This window comes from Ambystoma mexicanum, chromosome 1q (genome assembly GCF_040938575.1).
Source record: "Ambystoma mexicanum isolate Mex_15411 chromosome 1q, UKY_AmexF1_1, whole genome shotgun sequence".
Taxonomy (NCBI): domain Eukaryota; kingdom Metazoa; phylum Chordata; class Amphibia; order Caudata; family Ambystomatidae; genus Ambystoma; species Ambystoma mexicanum.
Window position 1 is genome coordinate 1,239,099,015 of NC_090922.1, and position 17,979 is coordinate 1,239,116,993.

The window sequence follows — 17,979 nt, forward strand, 5'->3', positions numbered from 1 at the left end:
GAGGTCTCCTTTAAGTTTTCTGAAAGAATCATGGACAGGTCTTCAATGAAGGCGTTTATAGGACCAGGAGGTCTATATATGAGGTGGATATTTAGAGTTTGAGAGTTGGCTGTAGGTATTTTAATTGACATAGCTTCGCAGGATTGTAGATTATGCCTGGATGATATTCTCATGCCTAGATTTGTTTTGGCAATAATAGCTAGTCCACCACCTCGAGCTTCACCTAAGTATAGTGTAGTCGGTCGGTACAGCTAAGGTCAGCGCAGGGCCTGCTGCCTCGTCAAGCCAAGATTATGTGACTGCTATGAAGTCATAGTCTTCAGTTAGAATGATTTCGGCTATTTCTGTGGCATGAGCGAGTAAGGATCTTGCGTTAATTAGTGCTCCTTTGAGGTTTTGTGTGGGCTTACCTAGAGGTGGGGGGACAGTAATGTCCAGAGATGCTGGGCAGGTTTGAGTCTTAATTCTTTTAGTGTAGGATTTGTTATTGCAGATATTGGTGTTAAGGCTAGGCTTGGATGCATGTTTGTAAGATACTTTACTTAAGGTGTTAGCGTTAGCTGCGTATCTGATGAGAGGATCGAATATTCTAGGTAATCGTGCCCGAAGTCTGGAGTTTCTAAACACAATGTTACAAGTGGTTGTGTGGGACGGTAGGTTGGACCTGTACATGGGTAATTCGTGAGGTGAGGTTGTCTATAGTATCTACTATCCCCATTTTTGAAGACAAAGTGAGGAGAACCATTAGCGTGAATAGGACACCCAGATAGACTAGGTTGGAAGGTCTTGGGTACATATTGTGGGATTACAGTATTCGGATGAGATAGGTAAACAGCAGAATCCAATGAGGCACAAATACGGTTGCCTAGATTCAAAGATAGCAAATGGACAGAATCTATATGCAGTAAATGTAAGGCACAAATACAGTTGCCTAGAATCAAAAGATAGCAAAGGATAAAATCTATGGGCATTAGGCCAATTGCGAAGCATAAAATGCAGTTGCTGTACACAAATTAACAGCAGTAGGGCCACATAGATACAGTTGCCTGAATTTAAAGTTAGTGAGTAGGCAGAATCTGTGTGCAATAGGCTGTTGCCAGTAGCCAAATTAGGTGCACATGTAAACAGAAGTCTAGATTTGTAGCTTAGGAACTACAGCATGTTCTGAATATAGTAGCCATAGAAGGTAAGCGTCAGACACAATTAACAGCGAGATGAGGCAGGCATAGTGGCAATGTGTGGCATTATGAAGAGGAACGGTATTAATATACATGAGGTGAGCATTGCCGGTCATTGGCAGGCACTCAGTCACTATGATGTGGGCTGCTGACCAAACATGGGAGGCTGGTGGGTAGGTCGTAGGACTAAGTAGTGTAGGCCTCAAAGCGGCCAGTACAATGGTAGCTCCAGCAGTGTTTGAGAGCTCCTGACCCTACTCAGGTGGTCTAATTTTGCTGGATGGATGGTGTACCAGATCTAGCAGTCACAGTAATGCAGGTTCATAAAGGAAGCGAGCGTAGCACAACAGTATACAGGTACTAATGCAATGTAAGTAAGATACATGCATTGTGTAGTTACAGACATACAAGTGCAGGTAAAATGCAGGAAATTAACATATGAGATGCAGGACTAACGCATGTGGTTAGTATGCACGATATAAATATATCATTGATCAGTCAACAAATGTTCCACTGTGTCCATAAGGCTTGGAAAGTTCGAAGAAGGGAATGGAGCCTCTTCGGAATAGGCGATTGGGGCTGACGACATACGGTCGTGGTTATGGCGTGTGGGACGGCCTTGCATTTGTCAGTGCATGCAGACATTGAGGGAAGTATACACTGTCCCCCAGGTAGGTAGCCACGTGAATCAAGTACTGGGCTTTCGTTAGGAACGCAATCAAACACGTAAGGACAGTGGGCTGGACAGCTTGGCTGAATGGGGTGCAGATTGAAAACGCTCTTGATAGATTGGGTTAAAGTTGGAGTTAACAGCAGGCACAATATCATACGAGTATGGGAGTCTTACTGTGTACCTTGGTTGCCTAGAGGTGGTTGGGCAGCGTGGCTGGCCCCTAGGCGCCGCAGGCTCGGACAGGCAAGTGGCCTTAAATGGATGACTTTGACCAGGGAGGACCGGCTTCGCCTTCCGGTCGAGAAGGGCGGGCTAAGTGGAGCAGCGCAGCCAATGGGGGCAGGCTGTTGCTTAGCAACCTACACGCTCGACGCTGGGACGGCCATTTTAGGAAAGGCCTTGTGCCGGATTACAGCGGAGCGGATGCTTCTTCTCGTCAGGCAGCAGGGTCTGCCCCTTGGTACGTGCATCGATGGGATCAGGAGAAGCATATACTCATGGGCACCGGGGAAGCATAGCTTACATGCTGCTCCAATGGTAGAGTTGCACAGATAGGTTGCACGTCGATGAACAACGGTAGGGGATGGGCTCCTGCCCTCCCGCTGGAACAACTGGGCAGAATGAGGCTCGGACAGGCAAGTGTGTCAAGAGATTGTTTTTGAGAATCTGAAATATTCAAATCAAGTTAAAAAGATGTCTTCTTTGAATAGCTCGATATGTAGAAATGCTTCAAAATGATCATTTTTCCATTTCGCCTGTTGAAGGGGAACTAGAAGGATGTATATAAGAACAAAATGAAGCGGACACTTGTGAATTCATCTTCCCCCCTGCCCCTTCCTTTATAAGTACATAAAGTAATTATAAACATGTCTTAGAGATTGCACTATAAAACATGTAGATGGTAGTGTGCCTGTTGCGGGAATATTCATATAATATTAGCATTAATTACTTACGACAACATGTTTTCATTAATCATGTTCAAAGTGAAGATGCATGTCGTGCCTTCCCCCGTCCTCTCTTACTATTATGTGCAAGCAATATCCAAGTGTGGTTTGACAAGGCGTTACTGGTCCCAGGTGCGGTTTTAGTGGAGGTATTCTAGTTTTTTTTGCTGTGTTGTAGATATTAGCCGGTTATCCATGATGGGGACATTGTGACTGATAAATGTGAGCCTTTGAACCTCTAGAGCGAGCAACTGTGGTAGCTGCTACTTTTATCTGGAAGGCTGTTCTGCAGATTGGCTGCAGGACCAGTTAACAAGCGAAAGTGTCCATGAACATTTTGTAAATATATAGCATATTCTCGTTTTCACTTTTCAGGCCTTCATTCAGATAACCTATGTGGAACCATATTTTGATACATATGAAATGAAGGACCGAATAACGTACTTCGACAAAAACTACAATTTACGGCGTTTCATGTATTGTACACCCTTTACATTGGACGGACGTGCTCACGGGGACCTGCATGAACAATTCAAGCGCAAAACCATCCTGACGACATCACATGCCTTCCCTTACATTAAAACCAGGATAAATGTCACGCACAAAGAAGAGGTAAGTGTGGTTTTCTTATCCATAAAGTTCCATATTTGATGGAAAATTGATGTCCAGGCTTGGGAATGTACACAGAACAATGTTTCGAGGGGATTGGGTCCTCCGACGTATTCCATATCTATGACAGTAATCACCACAGCTGTGCTGCTTCGGAAACTTTTTCGGCGTCTGCGTCCTGCGTCGATGACGTCGATGCGCCGCCGTCGAGGACCTCCTCCGACGTCCGACGTCATCCGATGTGATAAGTAGGACGCACGACGCCAGTAGCCTCAGTTCCGTTTTTTCCGCGAACGTGTTGCTTCGTGTTTCTCGGTTCTAGCCTCGACTCTTTGGAGTTCTGTTCTTTCTGGTTCTTCGAGCCTGTTCGTTTGTGAATATCCTTCGCAGCGATGTCTTCCACTTCGTCTTCAACCCCGCGTCCGGGCTTCAAGAAGTGCGGGGTGTGTGGGTCCAAGATGTCGGTGACTGACTCGCACGACGCCTGCCTCTGGTGCCTCGGGGAGGCCCACGACACGGATGACTGTGTCGACTGCCTGTCGCTCACTTCCAAGGCCTTACGCGAACGTAAGAAGAAATTGTCGGTAGGTCGGGTGTCCAAGCCCCGGAAGTCGAAGTCGGCGGGGCTTTCGACGGATGATTCGAGGGGTGACTCTCCGCGTCATCGTCGGAGGTCTCGTCGGTCTTCTTCTAGGAGTCGGTCTCGCCACTCCTCTGCCTCTTCGAGGCGTTCTCGGAAGCGCCGTCACCGGTCGCCTTCCAGGTCCTCTTCCGAGGACTCTGCCCGGCACGTCGGTTATCCCACCAGCCGTGCGACGCCGGAGGAATGGGCTTCCTTCGGGAAGAAAATGTTGGCGATTCTTGAGTCGCAGGGTACTCAACCGTCCGCGCCCCCGAGTGGGGTCGGCCGTGTGAGGTCGAGAGACGCCGCTCGCAAGAGTGGTCGGCACGAGTCACGGGAGAGGTCCCGTTCGGACAAGGAGGCTCGTTCTCGCCGTACCCGTTCCAGGTCCCGGTCCTCGACGCGATCGAGACCGTGTGCACCTGTGATGTCTTCGAGGAAGACATCGACGTCTGAGGCGTCGAGGGCGTCGACAGGCTTTCTCGAAGCTCCGGCTCCGAGGAAGTCGTCGAAGCCGTCGACGTTCAGGTCGTCGAGGGACACGCTCGGGGCTCCGGCTTCGAGGGCTGTGTCGACGCCGCCGATATTGGAGGCGCTGCATCTGACGTCGACGCCGATCCTCTCGGCGCCGTTGCCGGTTTTCTCGACGGCGGCGCCGATTCGCTCGACGCCATCGACGCCTTTCGTGTCGGAGGTGCCCCGTGTCTCGGGTGTACCCCCTAGGAAGGCTCTGGCTAAGAGCAGGCACTCTCAGGTGCCTTTCCACCACTTGGATTATATTTCGGAGGCGGATGAGGATTCGGTTGGCCTGGTTCCTGATCAGGTGCCGGATGACATTGTCTCGGGCCATAGTCAATTTGACGATTTGAGGCAGTCGCTGCATGATGCTAGTGGTCTGGACACCTCTCCGGAGGTGGAATTTGGTCGGCCTGAGCCTGGCTCCCATGCCGATTCCTCATACCGGCGCCTTATGGCTAGGGTGTCTGAGTATCTGGGATGGTCTGCTCCCCCAGGGGAGTTTGTGCAGGATGATCTGACGGACATCCTTGATGTTGGTCCCCCATCTGACCCGGTTCTGCCATTTCATATGGCTTTACAGCGTAGGGTGGCGGCGGCTTGGACTGCTCCGGAGAGTCTCCCGGCAGTGGGCAGATCCTTGTCGCGGAAATACCGTCCAGCCAGTGGCGACCCCTGCTACTTGACCAGGCACCCCACTCCGGAAAGTTTGGTGGTGCAGGCGGCCACGGCCCCGGCAAAGCAGGCGTCGTACCCTACCATCCCTCCTGATAGGGACGACAAACGTTTTGATGGCTGGGCGAAGAAGGTGTTTTCTTCTGGTGGTATGGCGCTTCAGGCGGCCAACTCCATTTGTGCCTTGTCGCGTTTCACGCACACTCTGTGGAACTGTGTTGCGTTAGCGGCTGAACATATTCCCGAAGGGGACGAACGGGTTGGTTTCCTTGCTTTGGTCCAGGATGGTAAGGATGCCATGTGTGAGTCCGTTCAGTCGGGTTTGGACTTAGCTGAATGCGTCAGTAGGTCCATGGCGGCGAGCACCGTGATACGCAGGTTTGCGTGGTTGCGGAAGTCGGGGTTTGCTCCTGATGTGCAGTCCCGGCTCCTCAACATGCCCTTTGATGGTGAACATCTTTTTGGCAGCAAGGCTGACGAGAGCCTTGAGAGGTTGCAGACCTCAAAAGCTGCAGCGAAGTCGTTGGGCGCTGCAGTTCGCCAACCTCCGCCTTTTCGTCCTAGGGGACAGCAGTGGAGGGGTGGCTCCTTTCGCTATTACTCGTCCTTTGGTAGAGCGAGAGGAGCTGGCAGTCAAAGGGGCCAACGCAGGGGTACCAGAGGTGGACGACAGGGTACCCGTGGTGCCAAGGCCGCTCGGGCAGTTGCCTCTTTGCCCTCAGGTAACGCCGCAGCCGCTCCTACTCAGTCATGAGGCCTTGTCCCATGGTTCGCCGGTTGGGGGAAGGCTGGCGCAGCATCTTGTAGAGTGGCGTGCCATTACTTCGGATGTGTGGGTTCTGGAGATCATAACCCACGGCTACTGTCTTCCCTTTCGGCACAGGCCTCGCGACAATCCACCGGGGAACCTCTCTTTGAAGTGTCCGGATCCGCTCCTTGCGCAGGAAATTCAAGCCCTGCTGGAGAAAGGCGCCATAGAACTGGTGCCTGTAGCGGAGAGGAACAAGGGATGGTATTCCCCTTATTTTTTGATTTCCAAGAAAGACGGGGGATTGAGACCCATCATGGACTTGCGCGGTTTGAACAAACTCCTCAGGAAGGACAAGTTCAAGATGGTTACTCTCTCTCAAGTCCTCCAGGCCCTTCAGCTTCAGGACTGGTTGGTGTCACTCGACCTCAAGGATGCTTACTTCCATGTGCCGATCCATCCCGAGCACAAGAAGTACCTGAGGTTCGCGGTTGGCGACTCGCACTTTCAGTTTCGGGTCCTGCCGTTCGGTTTGACCTCCGCCCCGAGGGTTTTCACCAAGCTCATGGTGGTGGTGGCAGCGCATCTCAGGCAAGGGGGGATTCACGTCTACCCCTACCTGGACGATTGGTTGATCAGGGGGAGCTCTCCCGAGCAGGTCCTGGATCATCTGTCCGTCGCCTGCCACTCCCTTCACAGGCTGGGCTTCTCCCTCAATTTAAAGAAGTCCCATTTGACGCCAACGCAGAGGCTCCAGTACATCGGAGCAGTGCTCGACACTTCCCTGGGGCAGTGTTTTCCTCCCCAGGTGAGGGCTCTTCACATTCAGCAGATGGTGCGCAAGTTTCAGCATGCCCAGACGCTCCCAGCGTTCGAGTTCTTGAGGTTGCTCGGCCTCATGGCATCCTGCATTCTTCTGGTGCCAGAGGCTCGCCTGCGAATGAGATCTTTGCAGTGGGCACTCAAGATGCAATGGTCGCAGTCCTCCGGCAGGATGTCGGACCCGATTCAGGTGCCGCCCTCGGTCGCCCGGGACCTTCTGTGGTGGGCCGTCGAAGGCAACTTGATGAAGGGGGCTCCGTTTTGGCTTCCCTGGCCGGAGGTGACGATCGTGTCGGATGCATCCCTCACGGGATGGGGAGCTCATGCCAACGGGCTGACAGTCAGCGGTCGTTGGTCTCCGTCGGAGTCCAGACTCCATATCAATCTGTTGGAGCTGAGGGCCGTCAGGCTAGCCCTGAGGGCTTTTCTGCCGACTGTGCGAGGGAAGAATGTCCTGATCCTGACGGACAACACAGTGGCCATGCACTACCTCAACAAAAAGGGGGGGGCAGGGTCACTTCCTCTGTGCAGGGAGGCGATGCAGCTCGAGTTCTGGGCCATCCAGCAGGAAGTTTCGATCTCGGCAGTTCATCTGGCCGGAGTCGAGAACGTGACGGCGGACGCTCTGAGCAGGCAGAGCACGATCTCTCACGAGTGGGAGTTGGCTCAGGAGATTCTCCTGGAGATCTTCGCCCTTTGGGGGACCCCTCAAGTGGATCTCTTTGCCTCCAGTGTCAACCGGAAGTGCGAAAGGTTTTGCTCGCGGGAATTTCCTCCAAAAGGAGCCTTAGGAGACGCGTTCGTGGTGGAGTGGTCGTTCCCGCTGCTGTACGCGTTTCCTCCGGTCCCCGTCATCCCGCAAGTGCTGCGGAGGTTACGGAAGTTCGGTTCCCGGATGATCCTCATTGCTCCGGCGTGGGCTCGGAGGACGTGGTACCCGGACCTTCTCGACTTGTCCATCTGCCCTCCACGTCGTCTTCCCTACCGAGACGATCTGCTCTCACGGGAGGGGGGTCGGGTTCTCCATCCAGAGGTCGGATCCCTCAACCTTCACGCTTGGCTTCTGAAAGGTTGAGGTATAAGGATTGGGACCTCCCTGAAGACGTGATGGAGGTGTTGCTTTCGGCCCGAAGGCCCGCAACTAAGTCTCTGTACCGTTGCCGTTGGCGTAAGTTCTGCGACTGGTGCAGAGTTCAGAATGTGGATCCTTTTGCATGTGACATCCCCATGGTTCTGTCCTTTTTGCTTTCTTTGGCCCACAGGGGCTTGCAAGTGGGTACCGTTAAGGGTTACCTGGCGGCGCTGTCCATCTTTAAGCGCTCATCTGAAGAATGTTCTTACTTTAAAATCCCTTTAATTTCACAGTTTCTGAAAGGGCTCACTAATGTGTTCCCTCCGTCGCCTTTCCTGGTGCCCGGTTGGGATTTGAACCTTGTTCTTAGGTTTCTTATGGGTGCTCCGTTTGAGCCGTTACATTCTTGCCCTTTGAGGCTGTTGACTTTGAAAACTGTGTTTTTAGTTGCGGTTACTTCCGCTCGCAGAGTGAGTGAGTTACAGGCACTTTCTGTTAAGCCACCCTTCACTGTATTTCACAAGGACAGGGTTGTCCTTCGAGTTCGTCCTTCTTTTCTTCCGAAGGTAGTGACGGAATTTCATTTGGCCCAGAAGATTGTTCTTCCGGCATTCTATCCTCCTCCGCATCCTGGTAAGGAAGAGGAGAGGCTCCATAGGCTTGATCCTAGGAGAGCTTTGAGCTTTTATGTTTCTCGCATGTCCCGGGTCAGAGTGGACGATCAACTCTTTATTGGTTACGCTGGTAAGCGCTTGGGGCAAGCTGTGACGAAACAGACTTTGTCCCGCTGGATTATTTTGGCCATCTCGGAGTGTTACCGCTTGGCGGGCAAGGACCCTCCGGCTGGCTTGCGGGCCCATTCTACCAGGGGCTTGGCTGCATCTACTGCCCTGCAGAGGGGTGTTCCTATTCGCAACATCTGTGATGCTGCCACCTGGGCTTCAGTGCATACATTTGTGCGGCATTATTCCCTCGATTCCATCAGAGGGCAGGATCTGGCCTTTGGCAAGGCGGTCCTTTGCTCTGCTATTTGATTGGCTATTCTAAATTTTGTTTCTAAATTCTTTCCCTCCTCCTTGATTTGGTACTGCTTTGGGAGTCTGTCATAGATATGGAATACGTCGGAGGACCCAATCCCCTCGAAGAACAAGTTACTTTCTTACCTGGTAACGTTCTTTCGATGGGATGGTCCGACGACGTATTCCATATCGCTCCCGCCCTGCCTTCCCCGCTGCAGAATTTCTGTTGCGTTTGCAGCTTACGTTCCGCAAGGCTTTGTGTCGGACTGGCAGTTGACTATTGTCACACGTTCTGGGGGAAAAAACTACAACTGAGGCTACTGGCGTCGTGCGTCCTACTTATCACATCGGATGACGTCGGACGTCGGAGGAGGTCCTCGACGGCGGCGCATCGACGTCATCGACGCAGGACGCAGACGCCGAAAAAGTTTCCGAAGCAGCACAGCTGTGGTGATTACTGTCATAGATATGGAATACGTCGTCGGACCATCCCATCGAAAGAACGTTACCAGGTAAGAAAGTAACTTGTTCTTTGGTGGGTTCCGATAACTAATTATGCCAGCTGCACATGTTTGGCGAAAAAAAGTCCGAAAAACGTGTCACATAATCCAACATATTAGATTCTCTTCAAATATAGTTTGTTCAGTGTTTATGCTTTAATTTTATGATGATTCAGGATCTCACTCTCCCAATGATTAGAACATTTTACAAATAGCAATCTGCGGTACAGTGACATGTAGAGTTGCAGGTACGCAGGTATCAAAAACGGGGGCTGCTTTTCTTCGAGGTTTGTGAAGGGCATTGTAGAACATCAGCGAAAAGCTCGATGTCATCACTCGGACCCACGAAGTGGCAAACACCCCCTTGTTGATACCTGCCTATCTAAGATGTTGCATTGTATATGGTGTTTTGTTGCTACTTCACCTAGGAGTATGCAGTTTCGTATTAAGACAGGGTTGCTTCCTGCGGCTTTTGGACCAGGCATGAGACACCAGCCATTAATGAGGTGATTCGATCAGGCCTTTTACCTGCCTGGAGGTTCATTAATGGCAGGGTCAACCCGCAGGCCAGGGAGTAATTGCCATCAGCACCTGCAAAGGCTTTTTTTATGGATACAAAAATATATCTCTGGCATCTGTGATGCTGCTCCTCTTTGATGCAGTCCAATTACAATGTGTATTGTTCTAATGGAACAGACTGCAGCAACCGTCACAGATGCAGAAAAAAGTAACATTTTTTCATTTTCTTTGAAAAATGTTTTTAGCACCCGTCCACAGGTGCTAATAAGGGTGGCCGGGAACATGAGGTCTGTGGTGTACAAGGAAAGGGTGCACATATCTCAGGCTGTTCCGAATGCGGGTGGTGTGTCGCTAATGATCCTCATTGACTGCCCCCCTCGCCCCTCAATCCAGGGTGTTAATGAGATTGAGAGATTGTGAAAGGATGTCGGCGGTCAGGCTGCACTGAAGGAGCTGGGAATTAAAAGAAGCAATGGGTAGAATTAGGTTTCTTAAGTCTCTAAACCAACATTTACTGTGACATTGCAGCATTGTATTATGAGTATTATTATTATTATAAAAAGGGTATTTATTGAGTACAGACAGCTTTGGGGGGCAATGGAGCGCTTTACAAATCATATGTGCAAAGAGGTGGGGAGGGAAGCCGAGATAGAAGGGAGTGGGGATCTAACAATGGGGGAGGTGTAGGTCAAGCAATTTGTCAACACGGGATCTACAAGCAACTAGGGGAGGAAACACTGGGGTGTTGTAGACTTATTTTGGTTGCAGTCTGCTGTGACATCAAAGCAGTTAACCAGATTTACATTTAGCTGTTCTGTCTAATGGCAGCCAATCGAAGCTATATTCAACAGTATGGTATATGTCTGAGGTTGCCAATCATTGGTAGCTGGTCCATGCAAAATCAGAAGAATAGAACTTTCTTGGAATGCCCTATGTTTCAATATAATACACCACAAGAATACTCTCTTCTAAGTGATAGATATAATTACTGAACCACACTACAGAGCAGTGTCACATCCCCTGGTTCACCAGCTTTGTAGCACACATACACACACATGCTCCTGGCTACAACACTCGTGAACAGTGGCTGATTCCACCTATACAAATGCCAACTGGCATACGCTAGGGAGGTCTTTACACAGCCCTCTGATGAGGGATGTGCTACCATCTACTCTAAGGGTAAATCAGTATTTCCACCCAAGGAGGAGCCACACCTCTCGAAGTGGTAGCAATGGCTGAGTGATCAGGCTTAACTTCTGGAGAGCAGAGTGTTGGTAAGTAAGGCCAGAAAGTCCACACAGTTTATCAAAGAAACCATCCAACAATGGTATTCTGGAAAATATGCACTTTGTTAAAGTCACACATATAAACTCCACCAGTTCAAAATAAGTACTTTAGTTACACATAGCATAGTGTGGAACCAGGTTATGTATTAAAAAAAACAGCATCACTCAGTTAAGGCCCACTCCACCCCTTCTACTTACATGTGAGACTATCATCTGATGAATGGCATTGCACATAGAGGTGGGCAGGGACAAGGGAACACTACAGACAGTAAAACATTGCCTTCACATAGTCCTTTGCAGAACCCAAGATGCTAAACAAACAATCACAATATTTCTAAACCTACATCACATAGTGACATGGGTAATGCAAATGTGCATTATACATATATTATATATAGACCTAGAGGAAGAAAAACAGGATTTCAGCGACGATATCCAGAGGGCACCAAACGGCAGGAATAGGTTAGACTCACAGTACTAGTCACAAGGACACTTACACTCCTAGAAGAGACAGTGATGCACCAGTAGCCACCTAGAAAACAATGTAACAAGGGATTGCCAAGTGCAGGAGGATACTGCTGGATTGGAAATTCCAGTCCTTGGACTGAAAAGTCCACTTTAGGAAGAGGTTTAAGTAGGTTTTTTAAGTTCCATAAAAAACAAAGGACAAAGCCAATAGACAGGTCTGCAGTGTGGTAAGATGCCAGCGGGTTCTACCCCTCTGGTGCATAGATGGCAGCGGCTAACCCCCAGGAGACACCAGAGAACATGCCCTTGAAGAGATCCCGGGCCAGGTTCAAGACCCAGCAGCCTCAGAAAGAGATGCAGCCCAGCAGAATTCAGACCCATTGCAAATGAATGGGAAAACGTGGTTGAAAAAATCTTGCAGAGGGTTTATAGTGATATTTTCGAATGCCATATTTTGAAAATGCCATTTTGTCGGCACATAATTGCCGGGAATTTTTTTTTGAAAGTTTTTAAAAAATGTTATTTTATTTTTGAAATGGGGGGTTCACCCCCCAACCCCCTGTTTTATTTAATTGACACTTTTTTTTACTTACGAAACAAACAAAAAACAAAATAAAAAATAATACATTCGGCAAATTGTTTTCGACAAAATTGTAATTTCGAAAATATGTTTTCGCAAATTTAACCGGATACCCTTGCAGAGATCTTCAACCATGTGTACCCCAAGGGGTAAGTATCAGGAATAACCCACCAACCCAGAGTATGTACTCATGTTCGTTGTTTGCGAAAAGTAAGTTCCAGGAGGACAAAACAACCTGGTGAGTATATCTTGTATTTTGCAGGGTGATTAAAGGGATCCGGCCACCCAGGTACTTCAACCACAGACCAACTGCCACAGCCACAAAGAAGAATAGCCTTCATTGGAGTGGGATCCACAAGCCAGAATTCAATGGAGTGACGATCCCAGCCAAGCAGATTCTAGTGGCTCAAAGGGCTACGTAAGGGAGTCCATTAGCAGAAGACGGCATACTACAGTGGGAGCAATGCAGGAGGGCCCAGACGAGCAGCTGAGCTGGGCTATTGGGCTCCCAATACCCTTCCAGGTGAGGGCGGGTTTGAACAAGAAAGGCAGGAGACCCAGGAAGTTAAAATGGGAAGCAGTGGTAAAACGGCCCAGAAAATGGTCCCAGCACACGAGACCTGATACAACCAATGAGGAGCCCACAGACAATTAGGTTGGGCCGTGAAAACACAAAACAATAAGGGCCACCTCCCCAGGATGTGTAGTGTCAATTTACAAGCCCAGATAACCGGTCAAATCCAGTCCAAACCACTCTCGAGGTCACAGCTGATCTCAGAGTGAGCCCATGTGGTCACAATAGCCGTTTCAGTCCTGCCTATGTTTTCCTCAAATTATGGAATGCCTAAGAAACAAAATGGCATCACACAGGACATAAAATACATTTGTATTCCAATGGCTGCCAAAAAGCTACATATGCAGTACATCGGCTTGCATGCCTGGTGAAGCTTAACTTAAACCACAGCTGCTACCAGCCTACTCCCCAAAACCAATGCAGGGTGATAAAATCACCCTCGAGTGAAAATGGGGTACATAAAAAGCACCCCTGTCCTATGAGCTTTATTTGCTGTGATGGGACCGTATACATAAGTTGCAGTGGTAGGAGAACTTAAATAGAAGTTCCTCTGGCCACATAAAGAGGTCAGAGATCCAAACAATGTCCAGGTGAGAAAGCAAATATTAGAGAGGTTCATAAAAAGCCAGCAGAATCCCCAAAAGTTGAATTCTACCCTAACAACAACAATATAACATGTTGTGTTTTGCACCATCTGGGTGTAGCCTAATTGTTTAGAGGTTTTCAGAATCAATAAGTGAACACTCTGCTCACATTCTTGACAAGTGGCACACATTGTGATTGACATTTAAAACGAATACAAATGCTATATTACTAAAAATGTTCATCCGTTTGTCAACATTAAAATGTATCTATCTTGTATGCTATTTTTTTATTTGAGTAATTTTCTTATTTACTGTTAAGATACACAAACAATACATCTGGCCATAACATAGAATGAAGTGAGGTATCACCTGGTCCTTTGGATGAGTGAGGTTAGGAATTCAGAGTGTTTGTTTCACCATCAGACTTCAGAGTAGCATTGGTCAACCCACCTTACCAAAGACCTTCTGCCCAATCTTCAATTTTCTGTTCCTCAAAAAGACCCTAGAACATGCCAGCATCCACTCTATTTGGAATGTGCCTGCATCCTTGGATAAAACCAGGGCTTTTTCCCTCCTGATGCGCAACCAGGAGTCAGTGAGCATCACATCCTAAATACCATGCATATACTCTCTGACAATGGTCTTATTGGTATTCACATCCTTCTTGACCTCTCTTCAGTATTCAACAATATCAAGCATCACATCCTAAATACCATGCATATACTCTCTGACAATGGTCTTATTGGTATTCACATCCTTCTTGACCTCTCTTCAGTATTCAACAATATCAAACATCACATCCTTCTCCCTCCTCTCACATCTGCTTCTAGTGAAAGAAGTGCACTGTCCTGAATAACTCCCTTCCACTTCATCAGATGCCATACCATGGGTTCCTCCCGTCCGTCCTTGGAATTTAAACCACAATACATGTAGCAAGCCCTCAGACTCCCTTCTTTTAAACACCTCTGACACATCAGAGTTTTGCAACCTATTGCAGAAATGCTGACAGAACAGAAGTCTATATAACCAGCTGCAGCTCCTTCTACCAGCTTCCTTCATCTGGTCTTCCATGTTTGGCCTCTGCCCCCAAACTTCCACCACAATGAAAGATTTTGGCATCTGAGTTGATGCAAACCCGTCACTGGCACCCCAGATAGAGACTGTGGTCCTCCTCCTTCCACCTTAAAGCCCACACAAGGATCCTAGCCTAACTGCTGTTTCCCAACAAAAGGTTGCATTTAAGAAGTCCTCTTATCGCATCCAGATTGCACCACAACAACAGTGCACACCCAGGAATACAATTCTTTATCATCTACAATGTTCGGAGATAGTGGTTACTGGATCCGGAAAGGCAGGGGGCAGTCACAGGGGCACATGCACCCACACAGGTGGAAGTAACAGTTAATTATGAGAGCTCTTTTACATGGAGGCTCTTAAGTGGAAGGAGGAGGAGTATTGAGAGAAGGAGCTCCGAGGAGAGCATTGGGACGACGGTGGAGGAAAGATGTGTTTTGAGATGGAACAGGAACATCTGGCAGAGGGGGAGACATCTCCACTCAGCATAGGGTGTGAGAGGAGAAGGGTTGAACCCCTACATCATTTAGACCAGCAAGAATCCAGTGTTTCAGGGCAGACAGTAGAGGTGGAATAGTGTGAGATGGTGCTGTGACACAGGGGCCAGGGGCATTGCATAAGGAGTAGCGATGTGTGAAATTGTCCCTTAAATACTCTAAAGTAGGGAGGTGACTGGAGGCCTCATACCTACCTTTCTCTTAATTTCACACCTTCAGCGGCAGAAAGAGGAAAGCCTGCCAAACCCAGAACAGCTTCATTGTCATGGAGGCAGGCACTTCCGCTAGACACAAGAGGATTCAATAACTCTAACACCTACAAGATAAAGACCAGGGCCCACTGTTGGATTGAGGATAGGGGCAAGTGGAAGCCAAAAACCAAAGTTTGTAAGAGACATTTTGTTGGAACACAAATTCGGTTTGGAAAGCTGCCCTTCCACTTTGAAAGAAATACACCTTTATTTTGAAAACTCCATCCCCTGCATCAACATGTTGGTGTTTCCTGCATCAGCTAATCATGTCACAAGTGACTCGCATTATACAAATAAATATACTTATTCACCCATGTAATGTTTCCAGAAACAACTGTATTTAAGGTTTCAAACTGTAAATGTCGATGTGTTTGCACTGTACAGTTATTTGATTTTACCTCGCACTGTTGTCACCTTAGATCATTTTGACACCGATAGAAGTTGCTATAGAAGACATGCAGAAAAAGACACAAGAATTGGCTTTTGCAACACACCAAGATCCTTCGGATCCTAAGATGCTGCAGATGGTTTTGCAAGGGTCAGTGGGGACAACCGTGAATCAGGTATAACAAATGTATTTTTCTATAATGGTTTGTCTAAATTACTGTCATCATTTGGTGGAACTTTGAAAAACTTAATGCATTTTTAAAAGGAGGTCTCAAGTTATTAACTGCATGTTAAGAAAACATCTGATGAACATATTAGTGTTAAAGATTGTCTGGAGGGTGTCTGTTAAAATGGATTATCAGAATCATCCCTGGGGTGGATTCTGAGAGGCCAATCTATTATAGAGTGCAGGGAGAAGACACTAATGTCTTGCCAAAATCAATCAAAGTAGGGTATTAGAGCAGTGAGGCTTTGACTCAAGAGGGTGTGAGAGTTGTCTAGGGCTACAATGAGACACACACAGAGCACTCCAATAATTCATATAAAATTATGTAACAGACCTTTGAATACACTTCTCAGCAATTAAATCATCAGGTAAATATTTTCACAAAACTACTACTATACACATATACATTCCCTGTTTGGGAGGTTCTGCTAATAGAACACCAACACGTTTAAAATAGTTGCAATTACGAGCAATGTTGAAAGCAATAATTAAAGTAACTATGTAGGGCAAAGCAAGTGAAGAAAAGAACAAATAGTAATTTAGCACCAGTTGGAGACATGTAAGTAAATTGTTAAAAATTGTTTGAACACCCACAAAAAAACCTAGAATTAGGTCCCTAATTTTTAATAATAAGTCCTTCCCTGCTTGGAAATGGGGCCCTATGCCGAAACGTCACCAGTACCACAAGATTCTCTTTGCAGGAGAGTTTACAATGTGATTGCAAACACAAGTTGCCAAAGCCAACAGTTATAGGTAAGTGTTCCAGAATTAGAAAAGCAAGGCAAGTAAACTTCTAACAAGTCCCTCTCTCGATCGCACACTATTCTAGGGGAATCCTGGGGGCTAGGTGGTCATTGATACCAGGTGAGTCACCCTCAATCTTAGCCAGGCAAGGGAGAGGGAGGGTTAGTCCTATACATTCGTAAAAACCCTATGGCGGGGGTTAAGAATAGGAATGTTCCCCCCCCCCTTACACTGATTTCTTCAGCAAAGAGATCAGGGGTTCCTGAAACCATTGGGTCCACATACTTCTAGGCTTTGTATAGGATGAAGACATCTATGATATGATATGATATGGCATTTATAACACGCCTATACACAAGTGTATCAAGGGGCGGTCACCTACTCCATGGAGATATCCATGGAGCAGGTGACCGCAGGAGACCGCCAGGACATGTAGAAGGCAGGTTGCAGCGTCATTCACCATGACCAGGTGGTGGAAGACGATCCTTGTGGTGAGAAAAAAGGAACAGGCCCTACATGGCTTCACTTTAATCAAAAAGGCAGAAACAGCAGGAAAGGGCATCTTGTCACAAAAGTTGAAGATCTGCAGAGTTCCAAGGCTGAACTCGGAATGGCAACTGGTACATTGAGGGAGCCCAGGAGAGAGCTTGACAGTCCACTGAGGGGTCCAGGGACACTTTTGAATGCTCAGCAGGCATGGATCCTCAAGCAAGGGTCAGGACAAGTTGTTACCACCAGTACAGGGGTCGAAGCACTGACCCCGGCATTCTGTAGAAAGTAGCCGGGCTTACCCTGGACTTGTCTGAAGCCAATGCTGGTTGGCTGCATTGTCATCCTCGGGTCGATGGCGAACTACACTTCTTTATAGGGGTCTTGGCTCCAAAGTTGAACTGTTGAATGGCTGCAGGAGTTGTCCTTTTATCCAGGGTTTGGACTGGCATTGCCCCCCCCTTGCCACTCCCCAAGCCTACTGTGAGAAACACAAGGTTGTTCTCATGGAAAGATTTTGAGGATCTTTTGTTCAGGTGGCCAGGGCATGACCATCGCCTTTTGAACCAGATCCTGGGGGTGGACCAGTGCGGGAGGATCACCTCAGCAGGTGGTCCTTGGGGACTGCAAGAGGAATGTCCTTGGGAGAGACGCAGTATTCCCCCCTTTCCGACACCTGTACCTGACACCCCCTCAGTCTACATACGATATGTTAAATCCAATTTTCCCATAATTACCAGAAAACACTATGGGTCTCATTACGAGTTCGCTGGTCCGGCTAATTCCAACCTACAATCCCGGAAACACCATCACCTCGAAGCCACCCCCGTGGCGACCATGCACCCTGAAATTGCGTTGGCAGAAACAGCGCGACGATAACCGACGCACCCCCAGCCACCGGCAATGCGTAACACCGTTCCCA

General features: G+C 48.3%; 1 protein-coding gene across 14 annotated transcripts in view; it reads left to right on the forward strand.

Moving 5' to 3' along the window:
• Positions 1-17,979, forward strand: part of DOCK7 (dedicator of cytokinesis 7) — a 1,498,361-nt gene that overhangs the window by 1,424,107 nt on the left and 56,275 nt on the right. For all 14 annotated transcript variants that reach the window (XM_069642017.1, XM_069642019.1, XM_069642018.1 and 11 more), the window contains 2 exons: positions 3,171-3,407; positions 15,631-15,774. In XM_069642017.1, coding sequence (XP_069498118.1) covers positions 3,171-3,407; positions 15,631-15,774 — 381 coding nt within the window. The remainder of the gene's footprint in view (positions 1-3,170; positions 3,408-15,630; positions 15,775-17,979) is intronic.